The following is a 14,055-nucleotide window of genomic DNA, read 5'->3' on the forward strand; positions in this document are numbered from 1 at the left end:
TATATATGTATATATATATATATATATACATATTTTGTAAATGGAAATGGTGAAGAGGTTGTAGATTTATGTGCTGAAAAAGGACCGGTGATTGGGAATACCTAGTTTACAAAGAGAGATATACATAAGTATACGTATGTAAGTAAGAGACATGGCCAGAGAGCGTTATTGGATTACGTGTTAATTGGTAGGCGCGCGAAAGAGAGACTTTTTGGATGTTAATGTGCGGAGAGGTGTAACTGGAGGGATGTCTGATCATTATCTTGTGGAGGCGAAGGTGAAGATTTGTAGAGGTTTTCAGAAAAGAAGAGAGAATGTTGAGGTGAAGAGAGTTGTGAGAGTAAGTGAGCTTGGGAAGGAGACTTGTTTGAGAAAGTACCAGGAGAGACTGAGTGCAGAATGGAAAAAGGTGAGATCAAAGGACGTTGGTGGAGTGGGGGAGGAATGGGATATACTTAGGGAATCAGTGATGGTTTGCGCAAAAGATGCTTGTGTTATGAGAAACGTGGGAGATGGGCAGATTATAAAGGGTAGTGAGTGGTGGAATGAAGAAGTAAGATTATTAGTGAAAGAGAAGAGAGAGGCATTTGGACGATTTTTGCAGGGAAATAATGCAAATGATTGGGAGATGTATAAAAGAAAGAGGCAGGAGGTCAAGAGAAAGGTGCAAGAGGTGAAAAAGAGGGCAAATGAGAGTTGGGGTGAGAGTATCATTAACCCTTAGGGAGGATAAAAAGATATTTTGGAAGGAGGTAAATAAAGTGCGTAAGACAAGGGAACAAATGGGAACATCAGTGAAGCGGGCGAAAGGAGAGGTGATAACAAGTAGTGGTGTTGTGAGGAGATGGCGCGAGTATTTTGAAAGTTTGTTGAATGTCTTTGATGATAGAGTGCCAGATTGAGGGTGTTTTGGTGGAGGTGGTGTGCAAAGTGAGAGAAAGATTTGGTAAACATAGAAGTAGTAAAAGCTTTGCGGAAGATGACAGCTGGCAAGGCAGCGGATTTGGATGGTATTGCAATGGAATATATTAAAAAAAGGGGTGACTGTGTTGTAGACTGGTTGGTAAGGTTATTTAATGTATGTATGACTCATGGTGAGGTGCCCGAGGATTGGCGGAATGCTTGCATAGTGCCACTGTACAAAGGCGAAGGCGATAAAGGTGAGTGCTCAAATTACAGAGGTATAAGTTTGTTGAGTATTCCTAGTAAATTATATGGGAGGGTATTGATTGGAGGCTGAAGGCATGTACAAAACATCAGATTGGGGAAGAGCAGTGTGGTTTCAGAAGTGGTAGAGGATGTGTGGATCAGGTGTTTTCTTTGAAGAATGTATGTGAGAAATACTTAAAAAAGCAAATGGATTTGTATGTAGCATTCATGGATCTGGAGAATTCATATGATAGAGTTGATAGAGATGCTCTGTGGAAAGTATTAAGAATATATGGTGTGGGAGGCACGTCTTCAGAAGCAGTGAAAGGTTTTTATCGAGGATGTAAAGCATGTGTACAAGTAGGAAGAGAGGAAAGTGATTGGTTCTAAGTTAATGTCGGTTTGCGGCAGGGGTGCATGATGTCTCGAGGGTTGTTTAATTTGTTTATGGATGGGGTTGTTAGGGAAGTGAATGCAAGAGTTTTGGAGAAAGGGGCAGGTATGCAGTCTGTTGTGGATGAGAGAGCTTGGGAAGTGAGTCAGTTGTTGTTCGCTAATGATACAGCACCCGTGGCTGATTCGGGTGAGAAACGGCAGAAGCTGGTGACTGAGTTCGGTACCATGTGTGAAAGAAGAAAGCTGAGAGTAAATGTGAATAAGAGCAAGGTTATTAGGAACAGTAGGGTTGAGGGACAAGTCAATTGGGAGATATGTTTGAATGGAGAAAAACTGGAGGAAGTGAAGTGTTTTAGATATCTGGGAGTGGATTTGGCAGCAGATGGAACCATGGACGCGGAGGTGAATCATAGGGTGGGGGAGGGGGCGAAAGTTCTGGAAGCGTTGAAAAATGTGTGGAAGGAGAGAACTTTATCTTGGAAAGCAAAAATGGGTATGTTTGAATTGATAGTGGTTCCGACAATGTTATATGGTTGCGAGGCATGGGCTATAGATGGAGTTGTGCGGAGGAGGGTGAATGTGCTGGAAATGAGATCTTTGAAGACAATATGTGGTGTGAGGTGGTTTGATCGAGTAAATGATAATAGGGTAAGAGAGATGTTTGGTAATAAAAAGAGTGTTGTTGAGAGAGCAGAAGAGGGTGTTTTGAAATGGTTAGGTCACATGAAGAGAATGAGTGAGGAAAGATTGACAAAGAGGATATATGTGTCAGAGGTGGAGGGACCGAGAAGTGGGAGACCAAATTGGAGGTGGAAAGTTGGAGTGAAAAAGATTTTGAGTGATCGGGGCCAGAACATGCAGGAGGGTGAAAGGCGTGCAAGGAATAGAGTGAATTGGAACGATGTGGTGTACCGGGGTCGACGTGCTGCCAATGGATTGAACCAGGGCATGTGAAGCGTGTGGGGTACACCATGGAAAGTTTTGTGTGGCCTGGATGTGGAAAGGGAGCTGTGGTTTCGGTGGATTGTACATGACAGCTAGAGACTGAGTATGAATGTATGAGGCCTTTGTTGTGTTTTTCTAGTGCTACCTCGCGCACATGCGGGGGGAGGGGGTTGTTTTTTCATGTGTGGCAGGGTGGCGATGGGAATGAATAAGGGCAGACTATGAATTTAGTACATATGTATATATGTATATGTCTGTGTGTGCATATATATGTATACGTTGAGATGTATAGGTATGTATATGTGCCTGTGTGGACGTATACGTATATACATGTGTATGTGGGTGGTTTGGGCCATTCTTTCCTCAGTTTCCTTACGCTAACTCGCTAACGCGGGAGACAGCGACAAAATATGATATATATATATATATATATATATATATATATATATATATATATATATATATATATATATATATATATATATATATATTGGAAAAGATCACAATTTTGCGCGAACTTTTGCGGGAACTTTTCGTGTTTCATTTTCCCCGTGGACTCATAGGAATATATATATATACACATATATATATCTATATATATATATATGTATATATATATATATATATATATATATATATATATATATATATATATATATATATATATATATATATATATATATATATATTTCTTTCTTTCAAACTATTCGCCATTTCCCGCGTTAGCGAGGTAGCGTTAAGAACAGAGAACTGGGCCTTTGAGGGAATATCCTCACCTGGCCCCCTTCTCTGTTCCTTCTTTTGGGAAAATGTAAAAAATAATGAGAGGGGAGGATTTCCAGCCCCCCACTCCCTCCCCTTTTAGTCGCCTTCTACGACACGCAGGGAATACGTGGAAAGTATTCTTTCTCCCCTATCCCCAGGGATCATATATATATATATATATATATATATATATATATATATATATATATATATATATATATATATATATATATATTATTTTTTTTCTATTATACTTTGTCGCTGTCTCCCGCGTTTGCGAGGTAGCGCAAGGAAACAGACGAAAGAAATGCCCCCCCCCCCCATACACATGTATATACATACGTCCACACACGCAAATATACATACCTACACAGCTTTCCATGGTTTACCCCAGACGCTTCACATGCCTTGATTCAATCCACTGACAGCACGTCAACCCCGGTATACTACATCGATCCAATTCCCTCTATTCCTTGCCCTCCTTTCACCCTCCTGCATGTTCAGGCCCCGATCACACAAAATATTTTTCACTCCATCTTTCCACCTCCAATTTGGTCTCCCTCTTCTCCTCGTTCCCTCCACCTCCGACACATATATCCTCTTGGTCAATCTTTCCTCACTCATTCTCTCCATGTGCCCAAACCACTTCAAAACACCCTCTTCTGCTCTCTCAACCACGCTCTTTTTATTTCCACACATCTCCCTTACCCTTACATTACTCACTCGATCAAACCACCTCACACCACACATTGTCCTCAAACATCTCATTTCCAGCACATCCATCCTCCTGCGCACAACTCTATCCATAACCCACGCATCGCAACCATACAACATTGTTGGAACCACTATTCCTTCAAACATACCCATTTTTGCTTTCCGAGATAATGTTCTCGACTTCCACACATTCTTCAAGGCCCCAGAATTTTCGCCCCCTCCCCCACCCTATGATCCACTTCCGCTTCCATGGTTCCATCCGCTGCCAGATCCACTCCCAGATATCTAAAACACATCACTTCCTCCAGTTTTTCTCCATTCAAACTCACCTCCCAATTGACTTGACCCTCAACCCTACTGTACCTAATAACCTTCCTCTTATTCACATTTACTCTTAACTTTCTTCTTCCACACACTTTACCAAACTCAGTCACCAGCTTCTGCAGTTTCTCACATGAATCAGCCACCAGCGCTGTATCATCAGCGAACAACAACTGACTCACTTCCCAAGCTCTCTCATCCCCAACAGACTTCATACTTGCCCCTCTTTCCAAAACTCTTGCATTTACCACCCTAACAACCCCATCCATAAACAAATTAAACAACCATGGAGACATCACACACCCCTGCCGCAAACCTACATTCACTGAGAACCAATCACTTTCCTCTCTTCCTACACGTACACATGCCTTACATCCTCGATAAAAACTTTTCACTGCTTCTAACAACTTTCCTCCCACACCATATATTCTTAATACCTTCCACAGAGTATCTCTATCAACTCTATCATATGCCTTCTCCAGATCCATAAATGCCACATACAAATCCATTTGCTTTTCTAAGTATTTCTCACATACATTCTTCAAAGCAAACACCTGATCCACACATCCTCTACCACTTCTGAAACCACACTGCTCTTCCCCAATCTGATGCTCTGTACATGCCTTCACCCTCTCAATCAATACCCTCCCATATTGTCTGATCATTATCTTGTGGAGGCTAAGGTGAAGATTTGTATGGGTTTTCAGAAAAGAAGAGTGAATGTTGGGGTGAAGAGGGTGGTGAGAGTAAGTGAGCTTGGGAAGGAGACCTGTGTGAGGAAGTACCAGGAGAGACTGAGTACAGAATGGAAAAAGGTGAGAACAATGGAAGTAAGGGGAGTGGGGGAGTAATGGGATGTATTTAGGGAATCAGTGATGGATTGCGCAAAAAAAAAAAAAGTGGGAGGTGGGTTGATTAGAAAGGGTAGTGAGTGGTGGGATGAAGAAGTAAGAGTATTAGTGAAAGAGAAGAGAGAGGCATTTGGACGATTTTTGCAGGGAAAAAATGCAATTGAGTGGGAGATGTATAAAAGAAAGAGACAGGAGGTCAAGAGAAAGGTACAAGAGGTGAAAAAAAGGGCAAATGAAAGTTGGGGTGAGAGAGTATCATTAAATTTTAGGGAGAATAAAAAGATGTTCTGGAAGGAGGTAAATAAAGTGCGTAAGACAAGGGAGCAAATGGGAACTTCAGTGAAGGGCGCAAATGGGGAGGTGATAACAAGTAGTGGTGATGTGAGAAGGAGATGGAGTGAGTATTTTGAAGGTTTGTTGAATGTGTTTGATGATAGAGTGGCAGATATAGGGTGTTTTGGTCGAGGTGGTGTGCAAAGTGAGAGGGTTAGGGAAAATGATTTGGTAAACAGAGAAGAGATAGTGAAAGCTTTGCGGGAGATGAAAGCCGGCAAGGCAGCAGGTTTGGATGGTATTGCAGTGGAATTTATTAAAAAAGGGGGTGACTGTATTGTTGACTGGTTGGTAAGGTTGTTTAATGTATGTATGAGTCATGGTGAGGTGCCTGAGGATTGGCGGAATGCGTGCATAGTGCCATTGTACAAAGGCAAAGGGGATAAGAGTGAGTGCTCAAATTACAGAGGTATAAGTTTGTTGAGTATTCCTGGTAAATATATATATATATATATATATATATATATATATATATATATATATATATATATATATATATATATATATGATATATATATATATATATATATATATATATATATATATATATATATATATATATATATATATATTGAAAAAGATCACAATTTAGCGCGTGATCAAGAATATTCCTATGAGTCCACGGGGAAATGAAACACATTAAGATCCCAAGTGCACTTTAGTCTAATACTCACATCATCAAGGGAGAGACAGGAGAGAAATAAAAGTCAGTTGATATACAACGATGAGACAGCTTGGACGCCATTTGGTAATCAGGTGATTGTCAGAGAAGACAACGAGCTTATCATAAACTTATTATGCGAACAAGAAGGGGAATAGTTTTGAAATTCTATTAACAATTAGTTTTCCAATTTGTATAGAACTTCACCAATGTTAAGGTTATAATTCTTTGTGTATTTGGTGATAGAAGATTCAATGATATTTCTTTTGATACTGGAGTTAGGGTTGATAACTGAAATGTCATTACTCCAGTCAATATATAATGATCATAGCTTTTAACGTGATCAAAATAGGCATTTGATTCTTGGCCTGTTCTTATACTATATCCATGTTGATTAAGTCTAACAGAAAGATCCTTACCAGTCTGCCCAACATAAAACTCATCACAATTTCTACGTGGCACTTTTTAGATTCATCCAAGAAAACTTTGTGGTGAGTTCTAATTAAGATATTCTTTATAGCATTATTGTTGTTGAAGGTAATATTTACATTAAAGGATTAAAGCAACATGGGAAGTAAAGTAAGATTATTATAAAGGAAAACTAAAAGATTCTTGATTTCAGTGGGAGGTTTGGGTTCAACTTTAGAAAATGATTTCTTTGCTAACATAAGGGATTTATAAACGAAAGACCTAGGGTACTTTAACTTGAATCCAATAGAATATATCTTTATAATCTACTGCATTCAGTTTAGTCTGCCATTTCTCTTTGTTCCCTTCACCTCTGACATTTATATTCGTTTTGTCAATCCTTCCTCTCTCATTCTCTCTATATGTCCAAACCATTTCAACACACCCTCTTCTGCTCTCCCAGCCACACTCCTTTTATTTCCACACTTCTCTCTTACCCTTTCATTACTTACTCGATCATACCACCTCACACCACATATTGTCCTCAAACATTTCATTGCCAATACATCCAACCTCCTCCATACAACCCTATCTATAGCCTATACCTCGCAACCATACAACATTGTTAGAACTACTATTCCTCCAAACATTCTCATTTTTGCTCTCCGAGATAACGTTCTCTCCTTCGATACATTTTCCATCGCTCCCAGAACCTTTGCCCTCTCCCCCACCCTGTGACTCGCTTCCGCTTCCTTGGTTCCATCCGCTGCTAAGTCCACACCCAGATATCTGGTTCACTTCACTCGCTCCAGTTTTTCTCTATTCAAAGTTACATCCCAATTTGCTTGTCCCTCAACCGTCCTGAACTTAATAACATTGGTCTTATTTATATTTGCCCTCAACTGTCTCTTTTCACACACTTTTCCAAACTCAGTCACCAACCTCTGCAGTTTCTCAGCCGAATAAGCCACCAGAACTGTATCATCGGCAAAGAGCAACTGCCTCATTTCCCAAGCCCTCTCATCTACAACAGACTGCATACTCGCCCCTCTCTCCAAAACTCTTGCATGTACCTCCCTAATCACCCCATCCATAAACAAGCTGAACAACCATGGGAACATCACACACCAGTGCCGAGCACTTATGATGAGATTTTACCTTAAGGCAAAGGTAGCGCTTAACAATCACCACACGAAAATCTAGATATGCGAAGAATCGGTTGTTTGAGTTACTTGCTGTCAAACGTTATGTTTGATATGGAGAGATTGTGTTTGTGGACAGAATGTCAGCAGTACACCTGCTGGTGAAGCAGAAGGAAAGGACTGCTACCTGGTCGGAGAATGGCAACTTTACGACCCAAGACTGAATTACTGGCTTTCAATTCTGCCGTCACTGACCCTTCCATTGTCCAGGGTGTTAGTACTGGTAATATACTTTGCTGCTTACCAACTACGAGAGAGAGATAGCGTTTGTCCACATATTAATTGAGGGGAAGAATCAGTGCTGTGTTACTTGTGATTCCTTTGTGCTAAGCTGAACTTTTTCTGCCCAGGTTGTCTGCCCAACGAATTCCAGTGTGCAGAGACTTGCATCGACTTAGTACATCGCTGCAACACCATCCCTGACTGTCCTGACGGCACTGACGAGGACAAATGCGGTAAGTCGTAAGTAGATGGAGGTTTTGAGGAAACTGGTATGGGAGGCATGTCTTAGGGGCGCGGGAGTAGTGCAGAGTTCGCACGGCTGCTCTCGAGGGGGATGAGGAAGGATGTGTTGTCTCGGGAAGCAGAGAACGGGAAGTATAGAACGGGTTACAGGAGATGCATTAGAATAGAAGTATGTGTTATGATGGAAGGCAGCCACAATATACATAAAGAACGCCGGGGGTAAGGAAGAGGCATGAAGTGCTGAATGATAGCCACAGCTGCAAGGGAGGGACACTGATTTAAGCAAAGGATGTATTGTATTAAGAAGCTGCCGTTTGCATACAGGTGAAGCAACAGGGTAGTAGGAGATGTGGTCTTGGAAAACAGTCACAGGTACAAGGGAGGGACACTGAGATAAGGAAATATTTTTTGTGGTAATCGCGCTTTTGTGTAACTCAAAAGCCGCTGAAGACTAATGAGGTATTGATTCAAGGCTGATCTATCTCTCACTCAGCCGACCGTATTGATTATAGATGGTATAAAACCTTGGTTTGTCGTGAGTCTAGTGATCGACAGTGAGAGCCAGGCAGTAGCGAGTAGCCCGACATCATCCATGGGTCTCAACACTTTCATTCATGATCATATGACGTGATTCATGAATGCTTAAAATGAACATAACTACTCTAAGTAATGGTAGTTGGTTAAGAAATTAAGATGTTCATGTTATTCTACTACAGAAACACTGTAGGTTCAGTCTTCAAGAAACGCAACAAAAGTCATGAGTGGAGAAAGAATAGAAATGTTTTAACGTTGGTTAAAGACGTAGTTCAGACGTGCTTGGTTAAAGACGTAGTTCAGACGTGCTCAATGGTAAAAACTTCTCTACGGACACTAGAAGACGATGGGGACAGAGAGAATAAAGTTATGAGACTGATCTCGTGTTACAGTTGGTTTTAAATGAAGTGATCCCTCCCAAGTCGTTTCCAGATTGTCCCTACGTAGACTACAACACTCTCTGTGCTTCTGAAATGATCCTGTCTTTAACCTGCAACCTGGAAGTGTGCTAGAAACGGGAGAGTATGTACCCTTCACACCAATAAGTGTACTATAATGTTACTTCATTTATCCTGCGCTACCAGTCTGCACTGAACCCTACTTCAATGCACAGGACTTCTTATGCACAGGACTACTCCCGCCTGAATCCTACACTCCCCATATGTACTGAACTGTTTTTGCTTGAGCTCTACACTTTCCTTGTGTTTAAATTGCTCCTCTCTGGGCCCTGCACCCCCATAAGTACTGAACTGTTCTTATCTGAACTTTACACTTCAAATGCACACTGAAATCTTTTTCCTTAACCCTGCACTCCTCCTGTATGCATTAAACTGAAGATCAATCTCTCACTTGTGTTTCGACAGAGACCTTCATGTGCCCGGTGACTCACTTCAAATGCAACAACCACTTCTGTGTCCCCAGCGAGGACGTGTGTGACTTCCACGACCACTGCGGCGACGGCTCTGACGAACACCAGTGCCGTAAGTTCCGCATGTTGCTTTGTGTTCTTCAGTTCTGCGCTGGCTTTTCTGTGTAGCCTGTCTTCAATGGTGGCTCAAGTGCCCACAGTGGAAGCTCATTATGTCTTAGGCAGAGACTCTGTGTGTGCCCATTGGAGGTTCAGTCTGCTCCCAGTGGTGCCTCAATGTGAACCCACTGGAGGTTTAATCTGTCCCCAGTGGAGGCTCGAAACGTCCCCATTGGGAATTCAATGTCTAAATGGAGTATTACATTTTTTCTCAGTAGACGTTGGTAGAAGCTTCCAAAATTTTTCATTGAAAGCTCAGGTTCTGTGGGAGTTTACCGTCTGTAGCGAAGACTCGAAGTGTCCCAACGGAGATACAAAGTGTCCACACTGAAGGTTCAAGAAAGCCTGTTTGAAAGCTCCAACTATGCCGATATCGAATATCAAAGCAGTCCAAGTGGACGCTAGAACTGTCCCAGTGGAGGTTCAGAGAGATCCCAACGGAGGTACAAAATGTCCCATATGATAGATCAAATAAAATACTGACGAGTTTCAAAGCGTTTGCCATGGAGGCTCGAAGTGTCCCCTGCGGAGACCTCAGTGTCTCACTGGAGGATCGAAAAGTCCTTAATGAAGGCTGAAAGTGGCCTCAGTGTAGGATTAAGCGTCTCAAGGAAGAAAAAAATAGTCAGTTGTGGAGGCTCCCCACCGTAGGTTTAAAGTGTCTCAATGAAAGATAAATGTTTCCTTATTGCAGGTTCAGAATATCCCCCTCTAGCAGGGCTGCCCAACACTACACAATAGAAAAAAAACTTTCAAGAAAAAAGGTTCCCTTTGAAAATGGCTATTTTATGGCTTTTGAATGGCTTTCAAGAACAACTGCTGAAAAAAATGGAATTTGTGGTTATTTTTGGGCTGAGTGAGAACGATGAAGCTTTGAACCTTAAAAGGTGGCCCTTGTTGGCCTTTAAGACTGGGCTCTGGTACTCTTGGATTCTGACTTTAATCCTGAGATACCTTCATTTATGTTTGAGGATGATAGGCTACCTATTGTGAATGAGTGCATTGAACTGAGTGTGACCTACACGGTTGAGGGGTAGCCTTTTTTGGCCCTTGGTGGCCTCAAATTATCGCCCAAGGCCACCTTGCAGTAGCCTAAAACTTTGAAGCACTTTAATCAAAATATGGGGACACAAATTGCGACATGAAGCTTTGGTAACTTTGAACCTTAAAAGTTGGTCTTTATTGGCCTTTAAGCCAAGTTCTGATATACTTTGATCCTGCCTTTGATTTTAAGGGTACCTTCTTTACTTTTCAGGCCAATAGTTTGCCTATCTAGGATGAGTGTAGTGGATTAAGTGTAATCTATAAGGCTGGGATGGCCTTTCTTAGTCTTTGGTGACCTAATAACGTGCCTTCAAAGCTAACCGGAGGAAGCTTAAACTTTATGGAGATTTTGAAGCACCTTTTCCAAACATCTAGGATCCCTCGATGCCACTTGAGGTTGTAAGTAAGTCTGTACCTTCAAAGACAGCCTTTGTCGGCCTTTATGGCCAGGCCATCGAACTCTTTGATCCTGAGGTAACTTCATATTAATTTGAGGTAGCTAGGTCGCCTATATTGAATGAGTACAGTGAACTAAATGAAATCTATAAGGCTAAGTGGCCTTTGGTGCTACATTACGCCTTAGGAAAGGTAAACACACCCAAATGAACACTTGAAATTATTAAGACAGGAGGCTCCAAGCGTTTCGAATGAGGGCCAAGTGTCCCAGCTGACGCGTCTCCAATAGACGCTAGAAGTGTTCCAGTCGATGTTTGTTGTGTTCCCAGTGTAGACGTAAGCTGCACCGTGTCATGGGTAAAAGCATCTATAGCGGATCCTCAATATAGAAAATAAAAATTGTCCAGAAGTTGTTCGTAATGACTTGGGATGTAGCGACTGATGGCTACCTTCTAGCCTTACCAAGTAGTTGCCAGATGTGATCCTTTCTATGACCTGGACTTGTGATACAGTCCGTAATTTCCATCCAGGCCCACCTAGTGTACTCTGTTAACTCAGATCTGATAGCTGGGTTGATACAAAGCTTAGCGACTATTGGTGGATACAAAAAGGTGAAGAGTCACTTTGGTTACCAGACAACAATGACTGGTCGCTCGCTGCGAGAACATCTACACCCAGAGGGTGTCGACGACACGGCACCAGTTAGGCTCCTGTAATAGCCTAGCCTACCATTTGATTGCCATTCTATTGGTTTACTTATAGTTAGACAGACCAAGGAACTGCATTGTTATAGATATATCTAGAATGTTTCTTGTTATCTTATGATTATCAGACGTAATTACAGCTGGTTAAGACTTGAAAATGTGACGATTGTTATAACTTTTCTGGCTCACCAGCCTGCTCTGTAAACGTCATATACTTCCTGTTCACGACACCTTCCAAGTCTATCACTCATTCTGTGATGAAGGGTTTGTACAATAGCATCACATTACAGTAGGAAGGTGTGAAATGAACGACCAAAATCCTTTAAATAAAGGGGAGTAAGTTGCAGTGTCGGCAGACTTTGGCACGCGACACTGTAGTTTCCTGCCATTTCTTCATTTTCAGATATATCCTCAGCCAGAAATAAAGCGAAATAAGAAGTGGTATAACATTTCAGGAATAGTTGTTGATTAATGTTATATTTCCCGAAATACAGTGACCAGTGCAAAACGCATCGAGGGGAATAGATATGAAAATATTAAACCGACGATCTGAAAGTGCATGTAAAGCGCTGTGCCAGATGTAAGCCCTTTGATCTTCTAATGTCGAATTTGCCTATTTTTCCTTTGAGTCATGTAAAACAAAGCCAGACACAAATAATTACGAAAATTACACAAATTGGCAAATAATGATTATCTATAGAATAAGGAAAACTGGGAGCTAAACAATATTTATTGTACGAGTCCACACAGTTGGCACATTGCCTTATGAAACAAAACATGTAACTTTGTTGATTGAAAACACATACATGCCCGCCGCATTTACTTCAAACGTCACTCATCGTTTTATAAGACATTATAATCAACTTTAATTTTCTTTGTTAACGGTAAAGTTTTTATGCTGTTTTCTTCCCCTATTTAGCTGCTTATATTGTAAGTAATCTACAATTATGAATATATATGTGTTTGAATAAGAAGAGCTGTAGATTTACCACGCTCGTGAGTGTTGGATTAACCAATCAGCACTCTTAATTCAAACGTTTCTAGGCTCCAGCTATCAGATCTGAGTGAACAGTGTATAGTCTGCCACATATGATCTACTCCATGACTTGGGTGGTGGTGAATACTAATGATTTCAACGCAAACCCACCAAGGGTTTATCCCCTCTTCCTCCAAGATGATCTTTTCCTCTAATCCATGGCTCAACCGCTCCTATTCTGAGTCCATTCAGACAAGGGATTAGGTATACTGGGCTTCGAAAAACCCTACTTTTATGACTACTATTCAGCTTTTATCACTGTCGGTAATCATTGCAAGCACGTTACCCGTCAGGCAAAGCGTTTCTTTTATTCAAAGGAAGTGCAATAACTTCTCTTTATCCACTGGTAGGTCTTTCTGCTATCTAACTAAGGGCATCGCTAACAACTCATGTCGCTCTACCTTTCCTTCACTTTTCCGTTCTGACGGTACTATAGCTGTCTCTCTCGTAGACGAAGCAACTCTCTTTGGTTCCTGTTTATTCTCCAACTCAAACTTGGATGACCCTAACATTCATTTACCCCCTGATGCTCCTCTTACTAATCCTATGCCTCTGCCCAATAATCTCTTTTCGGAATGTCCGAAAAGCGCTTCTCTCTCTCTCTGGACTCGAGGAAAACTTGTGGTTCTGATAGCATCCATCCACTTGTGCTGAAAGTGTGTGACTCTGAACTTGCACCCGTGCTTGCTCGTCTGTTCCGTTTCTCTTGAAAAACCAAAGCTTTCCCTTCTCTTTGGAAGATACATTGAAACATGCCATACCTAAGAAGGTGACCGTTCAACCCCTCCTCAACTCCCATATCCTTAGACTACTCGAGACTCAGTCTTCTCTCTGATCACCAGTATGGCTTCCGAAAGGTGTGATCTGGTGATATTCTTTCCTATCTTACTAACGTTCGATCACCATCCATGAAAGATTCTGGGGAGTCACACGTAGCTGCCCTTGACATATGCTTTTGACAGTGTGGCATCGAGGTCTCATCTCTAAGCTCCCCTCTTTTGGCTTCCCTCCCTCACTTTGCTCCTTCATATCTAGCTTCCTCTCCAGCCGATCTATCTTTGTGGTTGTTGATGGATCAGCCTCCCCCGCCTCTTTCTCCATCAA

The 14,055-nt window shown here is 41.6% G+C and overlaps 1 protein-coding gene across 1 annotated transcript in view; it reads left to right on the top strand.

The window, feature by feature from the left end:
• Positions 1-14,055, top strand: part of LOC139765732 (uncharacterized) — a 556,217-nt gene that overhangs the window by 18,126 nt on the left and 524,036 nt on the right. The window contains exons 3-4 of the mRNA XM_071693548.1: positions 8,096-8,200; positions 9,608-9,724. Coding sequence (XP_071549649.1) covers positions 8,096-8,200; positions 9,608-9,724 — 222 coding nt within the window. The remainder of the gene's footprint in view (positions 1-8,095; positions 8,201-9,607; positions 9,725-14,055) is intronic.

This window comes from Panulirus ornatus, chromosome 55 (genome assembly GCF_036320965.1).
Source record: "Panulirus ornatus isolate Po-2019 chromosome 55, ASM3632096v1, whole genome shotgun sequence".
Taxonomy (NCBI): Eukaryota; Metazoa; Arthropoda; class Malacostraca; order Decapoda; family Palinuridae; genus Panulirus; species Panulirus ornatus.